The sequence below is a fragment of the Anticarsia gemmatalis genome, chromosome 3 (assembly GCF_050436995.1).
Source record: "Anticarsia gemmatalis isolate Benzon Research Colony breed Stoneville strain chromosome 3, ilAntGemm2 primary, whole genome shotgun sequence".
NCBI lineage: Eukaryota > Metazoa > Arthropoda > Insecta > Lepidoptera > Erebidae > Anticarsia > Anticarsia gemmatalis.
The window spans coordinates 10927539-10944205 of NC_134747.1; the positions used below are offsets into that span (position 1 = coordinate 10927539).

The 16667-nt window shown below is 36.4% G+C and overlaps 1 protein-coding gene across 1 annotated transcript; it reads right to left on the minus strand.

Moving 5' to 3' along the window:
• Window positions 1–5087: 5087 nt before the first annotated feature.
• On the minus strand, window positions 5088–16630 carry Su(H) (recombining binding protein suppressor of hairless). The gene is made up of 4 exons (XM_076136539.1): window positions 15220–16630; window positions 14523–14767; window positions 12609–12834; window positions 5088–9196 (listed from the first exon to the last, which is right to left on the minus strand). Exons 1-4 carry the CDS (start codon window positions 16072–16074, stop codon window positions 9011–9013), a joined length of 1512 nt encoding a protein of 503 aa, XP_075992654.1. The 5' UTR covers window positions 16075–16630; the 3' UTR covers window positions 5088–9010.
• Window positions 16631–16667: the final 37 nt, after the last annotated feature.

Below are 16667 nucleotides of genomic sequence, written 5' to 3' on the forward strand. Positions count from 1 at the left end.
TTCTGATTTAGAATATAATATAATAAATATACCTAACCATCTGAAAAATGCACGTTATAAGCTAGGGTAGCAAATGTGATAGATGGTACATTTTGTGTTATACAAAGTAGAAGTAATGGAGAATCTACTTCAAATGGCGTTGTGTGTGCAAAAAACCTTAAATATACTTCACAAAGTGTTTCCAAAGCTAAGGAAAATTCTTAAGACCAATGAACATAAGCAATTTTAATAATTGCTCTAAAATATAACAGCGTGCAACGACCAAAATGATTACCGAGTTACGTTTCGTTTGCAACATTCATTCGCTGTATCATTAAACGGTATAAATTCGCCGAAAATTACTTAAAAACACAGCTCTGAATGAACAAGAACAATTAAAGTAAAAGCAGACTATTAGAAAAACTGTTAATTAGAACAAACAAAAAAATATGTATCCGCAATAAAGTCGTGAGAGACTCCCACGGCAGCGCGGCCTATTCACGGGGCCCGAGGAATAATGATGCCTCCATTGTGGAAGCAGCAGGAAGTCATTTATCTAACATCAAGAATATGAGTGTTTAGAGCAATTTCGTGTCTGATTTCTCATCCTAAAGTGTGCAATTTTGGTGACGCAGCGGTACCTACGTGAAATGTCAAACAACTCTGCCGGTGACTAAGCTCTATTTGATTACTTGTTTTCGATGTTTCTGGTAAATTTTAAACAGTCTGTTTTGAAATCTTTGGTCAATCAGCAGCAACTTGCGTGCACGTTGATGTTACAGTTTGCGATCAACGCAAATACTTTTTGTATTTCATAGTAGGTAGGTATTTATGAACGAACTTGAGAAGCTCTACCATTTGAAAATATGAAGTTCAATTGATCTCCGATCTACTGGGTTTTCTCGGAAAACTGCAACACATTCTCTTCATCTAGCGCTAGTAACTTACTCACTTTAAAATTTATAATACTTAGATAAGATGTACTTAACTATCTACGAAAATCGTTTTTACTTGTAGACTACCTATCTGTCTAGTCGTATTCTAACAATTTGTTTAATGTATTCAGTAGCCGGAACATTTTCGAAATCTAGTTAGTCTATATTCGATTTGTAATTAATAGTTGCAGCACCTAATCATAATTTCTCCTATATATCTTTAGATACTATTTAATGAGATATAAAAACACACGCTACAATTAAGCGACCACGAAGACTCGTGTTATAATTTTTATTGCATTTTCTTTAATCAATACCAAACAATAGCAACATTCCAGCGAGTAATTAAACGACAATTAAATATATTGACTTCTCGCAATATAATTATCTTGCATACGCTAGCACTAAAGTCAAATTATAGTAGGTAAGTAGGTAGGTATATACAGTTTAGTATTAAGTTCTATTTGGTACTAGATGACCCGCGCAGCTCTGTTCACGCTTTCTTGTTTTTATTTAATACAGCGCATTTTCAAATTTATTCACCTTTTACACCTTCTCTGGACTTCCACAAATAATTCAAAACCAAAATTAGCCAAATCGGTCTCGCCGTTCTCGAGTTTTAGCGAGACTAACGAACTGCAATTCATTTTTATATAATTATGTAGGTTGATAGAGCATCGTTTGCCTTTAGATAAATCTTGTCAAGGATTAATTGCTGCAAAATTATTTTTATTTTATGAAAAGGAAAATTAATGACCTATCTGTTCTATGTGTCTCAACACACGAATCATACACTACTAGGTCTAGCAAATCTTTCGAATCTGTATCAATTCATATTCAAACTAAGTTCCCGCATCATTTAGTTTTTGAAATAGATTCATTAGATTCCCTCGTTTTTGAGATTTTCGCTATTCGAGAGGCTGATTCGATTCAGTAGCTCCGGTTAAGAATAAACACGCCTTAGTCACCTCCTATCTTTCGTAAATATAAGATTTTAGAGTAACGAATTGGAAATGGAGATCGGATTCGAAATTCCATATATTCTATCATCTGAAATTAACGCTTAACACGAACAATTCCTAATGGATCCTTCGAATTAACTGCAATTACTAATATATCTCTACTTCGATATCTTGGAAAATGCTGGCAGCAAAGTTGGCAGCGCTCCACTTGGCAAGGCCATTTCCAATAACTTGTAAGTAAATGAGAATTTAACACGATATTTGCGTCAAAAATAAAGTTAACTGAGTCATTTCTTGGTATAAGTAAGTATTTGCAAAGCAAAATTATCTGTTGCACTCATACTAATCAGGATGTAATGATATCTACGAATCTGTTACCATAGATTACTGAGAGCTATTGAGCTTGTCCTGAGCCACGTGAGAAATTGTGCTTATTCGGATTATGATTATCGTTCATTCAATAAAGTTTAGTTTACCTACCTTCAAGATAGACATCCTGAAAAAAAGATGTTAACTGAAAATATCTTCATTTGGCCAGCCATCGCAAGTTTTGCTGATAAATTTCGTGAAAATACACAGTCATATCAGGAGAAGAAGAGTGCAGTTCCAGAGTTTAGGACCAAATGCAGTACATTTAACGAAACAGATCGTATAGAAGTTGGTCAGTAATGTATCAAACTACTTACCTACCCAAATCTTCCTAACAGTAATCAAAAATCTACTACATAACTAACTAAAAAACAACCCAACCCTAATAAAACAAAATATCAGTGCAAAGATCATCATGTACAAATAATAGTTACTTCCGCAGCCTGCACCGCGGCGTGCGTCACATAGGATGATAGGACAGGTGTAATTACTACAACAATGATCTCTCATTCAAGACCAGAGGAAACTGAGATAATCGCAGCGCTGGATTATAATCGGCTGACAGTAGAATGAGTGCCAACGTTGAATAAGATGGACGAGGAAATGGAAATCACTGAGTATGTAACTAGTCTGGAGTTTTCTAGATCTGACTGTATGAATCGGAGAGGTCACTTGACTCCGATTGCTTTGCAGGAAAAAAAATTACAAAGGTCGCCTGAGATTATTTTCCCTTGCTAGGCATTGGAATATCTGCAAATAACTATGTATTGTTCATTGACTTGGACAATTTTGTACTTATCCCGAAGGGGTGGAACTCACACGACTACATACACGTGGATGTTGTCTCAAGTATCTGTACCTAATAATATATTTGACATCAGTGTGTTGTTTATTTCTATTAAATTTTACAATGTCAAAAGCCAAACTTAATTTAATTCATCAAAACCATGTTTTTGTCATCTCAAGAATATCTAATTTAAAATTAATTGTCTTAAAACTACGTCAAGCATCACTTTTTATAACTCTTGAGTCAAGACAATTGAGAATTAAAATAATAATTTTAATTGCTAATAAAATTCGTGTGTTTCCTCGCGTTATTCCCACGCTCGGGGATGACATGTTGGAAAACACTGGAACAGCGGTACTGCTGATATTTCCCACACTCTGCATATCTTGGCACCATAGATCAACCTGGCAGAATGTAAAAACGCAGACAATGATTCAATTGTGTGCACACAGATTTCTCACAGTCCCCGCATAGATGTAATCGTCATACGGTTAATTGGTGCAGGTAAATGACCAACCAATGTTCCGGATACGAATCAACCCCAAAAAGGATGTATTAAGGGAAATCCAAAGAAAAATCGCGTAATTTCCCCCAATTAGCGAACAGGATGCGCTAACTCCTGATACTTTTCAATACAATGACATTTTTTTGCACGCACGAATGGTTACGTGCATGTAGGCTGTGTAACGTCATAATTTCTTGTGCACGTCACCGATTGAGAAATAATGTGTGCAGTCACGCGATAGACTGTGCTAACATGTTAACAGTGCGGAGAATTTGTATGTTTGTGTGTTGTTGGGGGAACTGAGATATTTGCACATCGTCCGTGACGAAAAATGTAATTATGTTTTTGCTTTACACATCAACTGATTGATTTTTTGTTAGTTCATACATCAATTCAAAACAAATTTTGACTAAAGTGATTATTGGGAATTAATATTTAGGTGCTTATAACACCGGAGTAAAAGCTCTAATGATCTCTTTTTTTGAAACCCTGGCTGTCCCAATGACTAGGATCTCCATACTCGGAAGGTGCAAGCTTAAACCACTCGGCTATCACTGCTCTTTATTATTTTATTATACTGTCTTTAAAAAGCACGAATCCCGGTGGGTCAACTATGTTAACAGTTATACCTACTAATTATTTCTATATTCATTAAGTTAATATATTAAGTCTGTTTGCAATTATCTTAAGAATAATAACAGTGATTAATTGAATTACCAAGATCCTGTTACTATTTTATGATAATAATTAAGATGATCTTCAGTAAGTGATAAAATTAACGTGTCTATTATCAGAAGCAATTAACAGACGGAAACGGAGGACGTCGGGTAAAACCAGTGATTATTGAAATCATCAAATCGTTTTTCATTCAGTTTCCACGTCCGCGAGCATTTGTGGACACAATTATGTAAATCCATCATGTTACGTGGAGAGAACGTCACTCATTGCATGGATATAATTACACAATTTCTTAGAACACACTATTCTCATCATCAGCATGATAATCAGTGACGAACGGTCACTATGACGAGAATAGTCATCAGTGGACGCCGCGACATGCCCTATGAATCGAAGATCAATTGCCTCAATTACCTTTCAATTGATATTGTGACTGGTTACGTCCACATGTCATAAATATAAGCGAGTTTGTAGTGAATCTCGGCGGCGAACAATGGCGGAATGGGTATAAACTTGTGATAATTATCTGAGGTCAAACTCACTGTTGCGGAACGGTATGTAGGGGAAGACACTTGTTATTATCATGTGAAGAAGTTTTTGAAGACGTTCCCACAGCGAGGCTCTGATTCCTCGATTAACACTGATTCATAAGTAGATAATTACACTTGACCCCACCGTTTTAATTATAACAATGAGTAATAACCCAATGAAATCCGCCTTTGAGCAAAACAGCCCGGACTGTGAGAAATTGTATTTTCATATTTTGCTTTTGGGATTTTACTTATACAGAGTGTTATGTGCTTATACAGTGTGTAAAAAAAATATGAAAATATTTTTTACAGGTTTTGTTCGAGTAATGAAAAACGTTGTTATTTATATTCAATTTTATTAAAAAATATTTATTCATATTTCAGAATCACTGCTCCGAATATCATTTACAAGTTGTACGCCGAATCACAATGTCGTTCCCGAGCAGTCACTACTTCAATATGACCATTTCCAAATATAGAAATACCAAATGTAAAATGATAAAAAGGAGTAAACAGTTTTTTTAAATGACAAATCATTTACTTATCGTTTTACAAATTGACGACATCGTTACTGTCTATTCATTCATCGCGTTTAATACTAATTTCCTTGTAATACTGTAACTTTACCAATTCCATTAAGATTATATCGTAATTCAACGTTTTGCTACAAAAATATTGATATTTTTTGTACTTCTTATTACACTTTCCACATGGAATGTTCGAAATCACACGTTTTTATTAAAAATACACATCAAATCCATTTTCAAAACAATACATTTTTTTTTAAACAAAAAATATAGACTGGCATAAAATAAATAGAATTTTAAAATTTATAATTTCAGTATTTCATAAGACACTTGTACACTGTATGCGATGTGATGGACAAGTACTAGGAGTCAACAAAGTACGTATAATTTGATATTAGTCATATGTGGGTGTTCATTGCATCGCATCAGTGTGCAGAGCGCCTAACAGTTCTATGGTCTAAGGCTAGCTACATACTAGGTGTATTGTTCGTTAGAAATCTCCGTAAATATACATACGTACAGTGACAACTAGGTGTCATTAAGGATTCAATTATTTACTAATGTACAGTCAACAAAGTGTCGTGATTAGATAATTGTGCATACACATTGAGACCGATTGACTTGCACTTACAGAAGCAAATAAAATAGTGGCGTTGTTGTATACAATAACAAGATATATTAATTGACCCCCTAATTACGAACATCTGTTGATTAGTAGATCCAATATCATTGTTTATATTGCTCTTGAGGGATAGGGATACATTTCGTCTTTAAACAACATGTAAGCATGAAGAAACAAGCTGAAACTAAAGTAATACGTTTCTCAGGATTATATCCCAATCTTGATTCATTGAAATGCGCGAGGGATTGAGTTATCAAAACACATTTAAGTAAGGGGGCTTATTATTATATCTTGTTTTGATTGTAGACTAGCGGCGCCACTCATAGTAGTACACAAACACTAAAGTAAGTAAGAGAAAAACATACTAAATGTATTCATACGGACTTATTTGGCTCTTCATTATCTCAATTGTAAAACTAATTTTACTATACTTATTTTACAAACCAATTACATAAAAATCACTCCTAAAACAATCTCATAAAGTTCAATTTCCTTTACCCACTGAAGCTTAAGTTTAATAATAGTATTTATAGTATAAACGCAATGACTTGTCATGGATTACAACTATTTGGCCCCAAAGAAACAAGCTAAGAGCAGAGAGATCTCTTTTATGACGAATGATAATGAGCGAACTATTTTAATATCACTCGGCTACAGTAATCAGTTGTTTGACACCACAAATAAAAACACTATTTAATATCATATTTTGTTAGAATTCACGCAACTTCTGTTGTAGAGCGCACTAATTAGCAGTTTTTAAAGCAATGAAAAAAGTGACACGCCAAGAAAATGTTCATACCCTGAGGTTCCCCTGTCAGATAACTTTATTCGAGAGTTAATTTTAACGATTTGACAGATAATGTTTAAAACTACGCGTTCACTACGTCGAAATTGAAGCGTGCGGACCATAAGGATTTGTTATTTTGTGTTTATTTCTATGGTACTGCTTCCACTGGATTGACATTTCAGAAAAAAATGTACAAAGTAACACATTCTTAGGCAGTCGACGCATCTTAAATAAGCTTCAATATGTCATTCACAAACATTCGTCCAATAAACTTTTCTATTGAAAACATCGTTCCGTAGAAAAAGACCCACACGCATATTTATAAACCCTTTTTAATTTGGAGTATCAAATAACTGATTTCTATCGCCGAGTTGTATTGTTGTATATTAAATGCCGGAGTAGGAACTACCTCCCTGTAATACCTAGTATACAAACATTTAAAACAACGACGTATATCCATATAAACATCGTTGGCAATCATTGCAAGTGGTTCAACAACATGTGGTGCTGCAAACGCTTTTAAAAGCGTATATATTGAAGAAATATGTGGAAACATAATTACGGACTAGGAATTACCTATGGTAATAAAGTATAAGGAGTTTTATACACTGGGCGCATTTTGAGCGGACACAAAGCAATACGTAATTTTAAAGCACCCGCATACAAGTGACTTTTAATCGGCTATTAGTTGCTGCAGAACTTTACGATATTACAGTTTGAAGGCAGTCGTGTCTCGCTTATCAACGTATAACAAATAATTTGAACAAATATTGTTTATTTATTTTATACAAATGAAAACACACCAGCTGTAGGAATCAATCTTAGTGCCCGTAGATTTTTACAAACATTCAACAAGACCCAAAACAAACGCACAATTTTTTTTTCATCGAAAACATATCCCATCCCACTCAAAGCGGAGTAGTGGTCAAGGATACCACAAGTTGACCGCTATAACCATAAGGTTTCGAATGCTATCAAAGTAATAAAAACTCGACTAAACTACCAGACGACAAAAAGCCTGTGGGAACTCTTGTCTGAATATAGTTTTGCAAATCGAGCGTACAGCGGACATACGCTCATTTCTTTTGACGCATAGTCTAGTAAACAATTAAGTCCCGAACCATCAAACTTAAAAAAAAAAGATTCGCAAAATGCGCCCAGTGTGTAAACGCTTTGTGAAAAGTCGGATAGTGTAACATAGGTAAAGCCGGCTGAATATGGAATAAATATGTTGTACTGATAGACCTTTAATATCCATCCATTTCGTTATTTCAATATTTGTTTTAAATTAAGTCTACAAAGTCTCTTCGTAGTGGTCATAAGACATTGTCAAGAATTATGCGTTCATCGATTTTCAATAAATAATTCAGCTTTCAGCCGGCGACCCCGTCACAGATATAATTGTATAATTGATACTCACAGGGTGAAGCAGACATCGATACTTTAAGGTGTAGTCCTACTGTACTTTAATAATCTCAATACTATGTACTTTTACAAAACTTCAAACGTTACTTTTAAAGTTGAAAATACTGCAGCTCTACACCATAAATACCTAAATAACATACTAATCCACCCTGTATACACCAGCAGTTTGTATATTGTTGCCACAACATGCTATTTATTGCTGCAATTTCATTCTTAATCATAGTTTTGGTGTCATAATCTCGTAGATACAAACATATATTTTAGATAATTATTTAGGCACACGATATCGTGTCCAGCGCCACGCGGTCTCAAGCTTCGAAGCTTGCAAGCTCAAAGCGGTCGACCCACCAACTGGCACTTTCAATAAAGCTTTCTATAATCTATGGATCCTAACATGATCTTTAAAACGTCAAATAACTGTCAAAATATAATGCGGCATTTGCACAAGCGAGAATATCTCACCGCAAAAAATACAGTTACACGCCGCCGATATAAGTTAACCCATAAACGTCATGTTTTTATATTGCACAAAACAAGTAATGCATAGCACGATAATTCCCCTCTTGTGGAAATACGACCTAAAGCGCAATTATATGCCGTAGTATTGGCGCACGGCTGTTTCATATCGAACCTGTCACTAAAACGACTTAAATATAGTTGCAAAAATATTCCCCCACTCATCCGTACGATCCGTGGCGGAAATCGCCAGAGATCATGCTACGACGAATAGACATTAGGCACTATCGAAATTATACAATTACAATGTCTTTGAGTCACTCACCGAATGTCTTTCGCGTTTAGTCACATGTCAGATGTCTTCTTTGGAGTCACATACATCACACAGTTTATGAGTTGCCACAGAGTAGGGTCACTGCAGACTGTCGTCCAGCCTGCAGTCCATGGGCTATTGGAGGGTGTTGTCGGGGAGGCGGTGCGCGCTGTGCTCGTGGTGCCAGGCGGCGGGCTGGTCGGGCCGCATCACGTCGTCCACGGGCGGGCACACGGGCCGCGGCCCCGGCTCCGGCGTGTACGTGAACGTCAGGCCCGTCGCGTATATTATGCCGTCGTTTCTCACGAGTGACACCGGCACCTGAAGTGGAGGAGAAAACTATTAAATTGAATTATGTATTTGATCCCCCTGCTAGTTACGGTTATGACTATAATTCGTCCATACGGTCAATGTAAAGGACGATATTCTCTGTTCAATTTTATAATGATACGTATGTACATATTTACTTCTTAGTAGCGTGTTAATTAACATTTAACATCGTGTCTGTTGTTCTACATTAACACTACATAATTATTGGAAAGATGAAAAGTTTGTAAAATGTAAGGACCATTACCTGGAACTGGACGATTCTCATTTAATTAATCTTATTTAAGTCCCTTTTATCATAGTCATATTTTAAATTTTCAGGTCACGGAAAATTTTCGCACGTTGATTAACTATACAGAAACGTATAAACCTACGGTAAGCTAGATATGCAAGTGAAATATCCATGACTAATGCCTTGCTTTAACAATGAACGAGTTGTCTATCGAATGATTAGATCTAACTAGAAAACGAACATCCACTTTGCAATTAGTACTTACATACCTATATTTAAATTACTTGATACTTGTTTTATAAATAGTAGTAGTACTGGTCCTAACTATAGTTCAAACTACAGATTAATTATTTAGACCAAGCTAAGCTAATATAGACCTTATAGTCCATTGAAAAATTTGCATTTAGGGTTGCGTTTTTCCCCCGGCCACCATTTTGGAAAAAGGGATCGGGGACAAGGGTGGCGACCCCACAAACTTGAACTGAAGCTTCTATTAATATATTATTATTCACCCTACGCATTGAAAAAAATAAATTACGTACTGAAATATCCGAAGGCCTGAAATATGTAAGATTTCAATGACCTATACTCATAAAGGTTATATAAAAGCGGGAGTTTCTATGGATATTAACCAAACACATTGAAATACGCGTTCTCATCGGGATTAGCCCACCAGAAAAACCCAAGAATACTTCTTTCGGAATACTACCAAAAACTTTGTAGTTTCATCGGTGATATGGTAGTTGCATTTTATAGCTTGAAATTCTTGATTTTAATAGTGAATTTTACCCTTTCGGTACGGTACGGAACCCTAAAAAAGGGACGAAGATTGATAATATTTATTTTGAAAAAAAAAGAAAAACACTAAGAAAACATAGAAAGGAAGTCATAACACATCTTGAAACAATTCGCGTCGCATTTTGTTGCGTTGTGAATTTGCATCACACCGTTTTTATTTAAGTAAAGCTTTAATTAACCCTTTATAGGTAAATCCGTCATTGTAATTTATTTACAAACCTTTGCACTTTGGTCGGATAAATGCGTGACCACGTTATTTTTTATCAATTTGATAACGTTTATGCAATGTCACTAATTCGTAGTTTTTATATTAACCTTCTTATTCATAAACACACTATAAACCTATTTTAGTTAAAAAGCTACTAAAATATGTTTTCTCTTTTTCATTTCGCGAAGGAGTGATAGAAACAAAACACTTTATAAGCCTTTCACAACTTCATATATTTTTATGAATAAGAGGGAAAGTGTTTATTTATCTGTTCTTACTTTTTGAGACATTTACATAACGTAAAAAATATAAATTACAAATAGAGTTGCCATTTTTCAGCTTGCATTTGATCGACTATGGGCACAATAGCTCCGCAAGAAAAAGGTTCAACGAAAAGTTCTTAAAGTCCAGCTACTTAGTACAGAAATTTGGATAAGTTCGCAGCTGGCGGAGGTACAAGTTTAAACAACATTCATATTATTATATGTTTGGAAATACACAATTATTTTTAGTATAAACGAGATAAATCACAAAGCACTTTATTAAGTTGTCGGACTATAATAATTGTACGTAAAGTAATTAAAGATAGATCCATTGTTAAATGCATTTGGAAGCGTTAAGAATTTTATGCAAAACTCGTAGCCACGTTTTTTTCTAAACATTAATTAAGTATATTATTTTTCAAGTCGGAGTCGTTGCTAGTTTTAAAGCGCTTACTAAAATAGCTATTTGTCCGATTAACAAAAAATATTTCTCTGGTTTACAAAATCTGATAGAAAAACGTAAGATTTACTCTTTATACTACTATTTTCCACGATAATAATAGATTTACATGAATAAAATCGTGTAAGCTCAGGTGGATCGTTGTTCTCATATTTGTTAATGAAATATTTTAACTTGTTTTATGAAAGGAAACTAGTGTTGTTATATACCTATCGGATATTTCATAGCGTTCACGACTTCACGAGCCTCTGTGGGAGCGGAAGTTGAAATTTTTTTTCGCACGATATTATTTTCAGTTATCAATTCCAGTTGTAACGATAACAGTTTTTGGTTTCCGCAACACTTTTAAGTATAGTTGTTGTTCTCACGTACAAGATAACAGAAATAATTATAAAGAGAAATGGTTAGGACTTGACAATTACGCCGGTTTTAATATCCTATCGTCAGTAAGCGAGAGGGTTACTATAGTTTACGACCGTTCCCAATAAAGATATCTTTAGTTATGGAATACTTGGTTTACTGTTTTCTACGCATCCGTTTTTTTTTTATATATATTTTTCGTAGTTATTCTTAATTACGCTGATATAAGTTTTTTTGCTCAGTATCAATTGTATAATAATTAGGCCTATCTCTTGTAGAACTGTCGCAAATAGGATACTATAAAGGTCAACTATAAATAGATTGAACATGTCATTGTTTTAGTTGTCGATTGTTTTCTAATCATCAGCTGTGAGACAAAGATAACATGCCGTCATAAAATTAAAGGCTTATTTATATCATCTATAATAATATCAATGAGAAAGTCTTGCTGAACTGTTTCGGATGAGATTTGGCAGAATGATATAGATCCCTAGTCTCCGAGAGATCTATAAGCTACTCTTATTAAGTTATCGCTAGAGTAGCAGCGATAAAAGCTATTATGCGATGATTTTTAAAGGCGAAATAGTTTCGTTCGTTTATAATATTTCGCACCTATATTTCTATTTGAAATAAAAAAATCTAATGTATAATAGAATACGGGAATTAACGCGAACACGCATTTTATTTCCCAGGCAGTCTGCCTGGTACCACGGCGAGTGCAACCTGCGCCGAAACGTTAGGCATTTTAAGGTAAAATGCGTGTTCGCGTTAATTCCCGTATTCTATTATACATTAAACATGCAACGCGAGAGTTTAAAAAAAAAAAAAAAAAAAAAAAGTAAAAAAATCTAATCTTTCAAAGGATGATTTAAGGATTATTTTCGTTGGTAATAGTTTGACATGGGACTCTCCGTTACATCTTTTAGTTCAAATTACAACACAAAAGTTTGCGACACCAATTTCGTCCCTGCTACAGTGTAGTGTCAAATAAAAATCATCCTTTCAAACATTCCCAGCTGTAAACAGGAAATTAGATAAATCCTTCCTGCAACAACATCAATCAGTATCAAAAGGTCGTAAGTTACCTGCGTCGGCTGTCGGACCCACAGCCACTGTCCTCGGAACTGCGAGATGTCTGGGACTACACAGAGCATGGACTCAGCACATCTGTACATGGTTTCAGCTTCCACGTCGCCGAACCACACTTGTAGTGAAGGTGTGAAGTTGTCGCCCGCTAGTTCTAACATGGCCACGTCTCCACCGCCGTTCAGGTTTAGAGAGTGGACTAATGGTACTGGAGTCACTGGCGACCTGTGTAAAATTTAATCGAATGTTAATACAGTATCTTGTTACGGGTAATCAGGTTCTCAACTATTTTGTATAGAAATACTGTCGTAATGACGTCACAAGCAAAGCGGGAGTGATTAGTGTTAGCGTTTTCGTCGAGAGAGTGAGTTTAGTATGTTGTTTCCGTCTTTAATAAACTAAATATTAGAAAAAGTTAACATAACTTATGCATTTAGGATGTGAAACTTTTGCACAATTTTTTAGTAGTATACATTTTAACATTAACTCAGTAAAATACCCTGTTATGAATATATGAAATAAAACTAGAATCTACAAATTAAGGGTTTATGTCTACGGGTTGCTGACTACAGGACACAACTACACACGATTTCTAGCGTATGGCGGCCATCGGCGTCGACCGACATGTTACGATAAACGAACAAAATATTGTTTCGTATTTTTGTAAACCTGTATTTAGTGATCATGCGATGGTTAGGATAGCCACACCAGCTGTACCGGTGTATGGTTTCAGTTATAACACGCAACTAATTTTCAGTTACTTTAGGTCAAGTTGATTTTGTGTCCGTAATTTTAATAATTAACGTCTTTAATTCAAGAAATAACAAGTATCTTTTATTTTTCTGTTCTGTTATAGAGTGTAAATGGGTCGCGAATTTCCGCCATACATTTTTACAAAACAAATTGTTTGTTACAACGACTACAGCAATGTGCCCAGATGTTTTGATCTCAAAGGATGCAAGGATGATTGAAATGATTGACATGATTACACACTGGGCCCTCTTGCGGGGTAGGCAGAAACTCTCAAATTAATAGCAAGTGATTCTTAAAATCAAATAATACATATTTTACATACCTACATTTCGAGTGTATTATAACTTAGTTTGCAAGCAGCAACAAAAATTTATTTTTCGTCTTACGATTTATACAAATCCCTCATACATTTATCCCGTTTGGATAAGTATAGAGCCAGTTTTACGAGTTTAATGTCGGATAACATATTCGACAGATGAAATCTGTCAGTTTTCCACTTGACAATCTAAACGCTACTTATCCAGAAGTGAACTACCGTTTAGTTAGGTAATAGTAAGGTGTAGTTTAGTCGAACATTTGCTATTATATAGACACATTATATCATATGTCAGATAGTTTAACTATCAGTGGTGAAACTAGAGTTAATTGTTGTCTAACAGAATTTGGAGCACAAATTGCCAGTTATTTAGTACTAAACTAGTAAGGGAGACTTTTCCCACAGCTATTATACAAATACAAATCATAGCTGAGCTCGTGGCAGGTAAAATTATTACGGAATTTTCGAGATTATACGGTCTAGTGCTCACATTATAAAGTGTGGGAACACAACAAGATTTTTAAAACTAGCAATTTTCTAATTATCTTTTGTTAGTTATTACATAGGATCTATTTTAGTTCTCTCATCACCACAGGATTATCATTCTTGTATTTTTAAAGGGTTCAACTGAAGTGCTCACGCATTGTCATGAATTTGATATGAATTTTACAGACTGAAACATTATATGAGCACTCATGTGATCTAAACGAAAAAACAAATTTGTGACGTCACTACGTCGTATTTTTACACTAAAATATGTTTTTGACATTTTATATAAGGTAGCTGATTTTACTGGTAGTCAAAATCACTTTTATTAGAAAAGCTTATTTATTTTTGTAATTACCTGACTGGTCCCATGCCCTCATAGAATTGATATTCTGCTTTATCAGTAGATATAATAGTCCAGCAGGCACCATCATTGATCATCTCTTTGTTGGGCTCTTTCGGACATGGTGTGGCTTGAAACTGTATGATACGTTCTTGGGACAGACATAGGTACATGCGCTCGGTGTCCTTCATGTAAAATGCACATTTGTGCAGTTGTGAGACTGGGTCATCGGCCTCAAGGAGAGCCATTTGTTTGTCCACCTGTGGGGAAGGCAATGGTTATTTGAGTAAAATTTTATGAAGTAAATATGAAATTAAATGTATGAATTGTTTATTTGTATACTTGCGTGCTGATATGAGTATAAGGTTTATAAAAGTAAATTACTTAAGTACTTTAATATAATTTGTTTCTCTAAATGATTTTTATATTCTTAAATAAAAATATTCAGTAAAAAAATTACTGTTGTTTTTATTAAGTATGATCAAAATTAATGTTCAATTCAAGTGTGGGAATTAAAATGTTCCCACAGTTCCAGAAGTATTCTAGATTATAAGTGTGATGTGAATGTTGGCGATTCACATGAATATTTGTACAACTTGAGTAAACTGTGTTTATTGACTAATCAGATTTTTTTTTATAAAGTAAATACATCCAGCTTTTTCACAATATTAACTCTATGTTTTTAAGAATATATTTCAGGATTTAAACTCACCTTTCTTATGATGAGTCTGGGCAATGCCATGCCAGTCACTGAGCAAACAAGCTTCACAGTAGATCCATAGTGAACATATCCATCTCTGACAGCAAACTCTTCAGACTCACTCTCATTGTCATCCAGCAAGTGTATAGTGAACGCACCCCACTGTGTTGATGATGCATGGAAGTTACCATTCTCTACGTGCAGGTATCTTGTGGATACAGTCTGTGACCTCAGTCTGTTGAACAGAGCTACTTTTGTGCCACTAGCAATACATAGGTCTGCGTTTTTTAGAGATTGCTTCTTCTTGGAGGGCTTAGATATCACTTTAATTCTTTTACTATTGAATATACCTATATCATGACCATTACCATAGAACATTTTAACAGAAAGCATGAAATGCTTCCTTTTATCCGAATCAGATATGTACAAAGTTTTGGCAGCACAGTACTGCTTGCCGTTGTTCAGGTCCAATTGCTGCATATCCTGGTCGGAGTTTCCGATGCCGATGAACGCACACAACTGCGCCGCCTGCTCGGTCTCACCCTCGCGCAACATTCGCTCACGACGCAGCCGCCACCCGTCACCGAATAGATAAATGCAGGGTGGCGGACAGAAGAATCTCTTCTCATTGCCATACGATTTCTGCGCAACCTTAGCATGCAATATGACCACGACCATGTCGCTGCGATCCCGCAGGTAGCGTTCCATGGCCTCTCTTGTAAGGCGGCGCTCGTCGGGGCGGTAGGCGCCTGCGCCGGGCCCGGCAGCGCCCGCGTACCGCGGGAACAGCGCCGCATGCTGCGCCGGCGGCGAGGCGCCGCCCGCCAGCGCGCCCGCGCCCGCCGCGCCGCCGAACTGGTGCGGCATGCTCGCCACGGCTCTGCCTCACCTCGCTGCCGGCCGCATAGCGCGCGCCCGCGCTGGGGCCCACTCACTGTGTCTAGCTGCCTCTGCAGGCCCGCTCGGGCATCGCCGGCCGTGCTGGCCGCAGATCAAGCGTCGTCCACGGGTTTTGATACGTGGGCGCGCGCCCCCTGAGTAAATATCGACGAGGAACTCACACCCTCGGGTCCGATAATCTCGTGGATCGATACACTTTTGTATTATTCACGCCCCTCGTCGGTTAATTACGCTGGGAACTAGCACACATTTCGTTCGAGACACCTGTTCGTTGACAGAATTTTCGGACGGGACCGGGCGCGTTTGGTCGGATGCCACTCGCAATTGAGTGGCGCTTAACTTTATCTTCAGGCCGGTGGTTTTTAGTTTGTGATTTTATTTGGCAAAATGTAAACGAAACTTCTGTTTATTCGAGTATAAATACGACAACGCCAGATGCGCGAACTGTCAAAGATTGACCATAGACACGGAGCTGTTTGCAGGCGTGTTGTCGACTACACGCGCGCGAATCGACAGAATCGAGTCGAGTCGATGAGGGATCGGTCGACCCGCGACGCGCC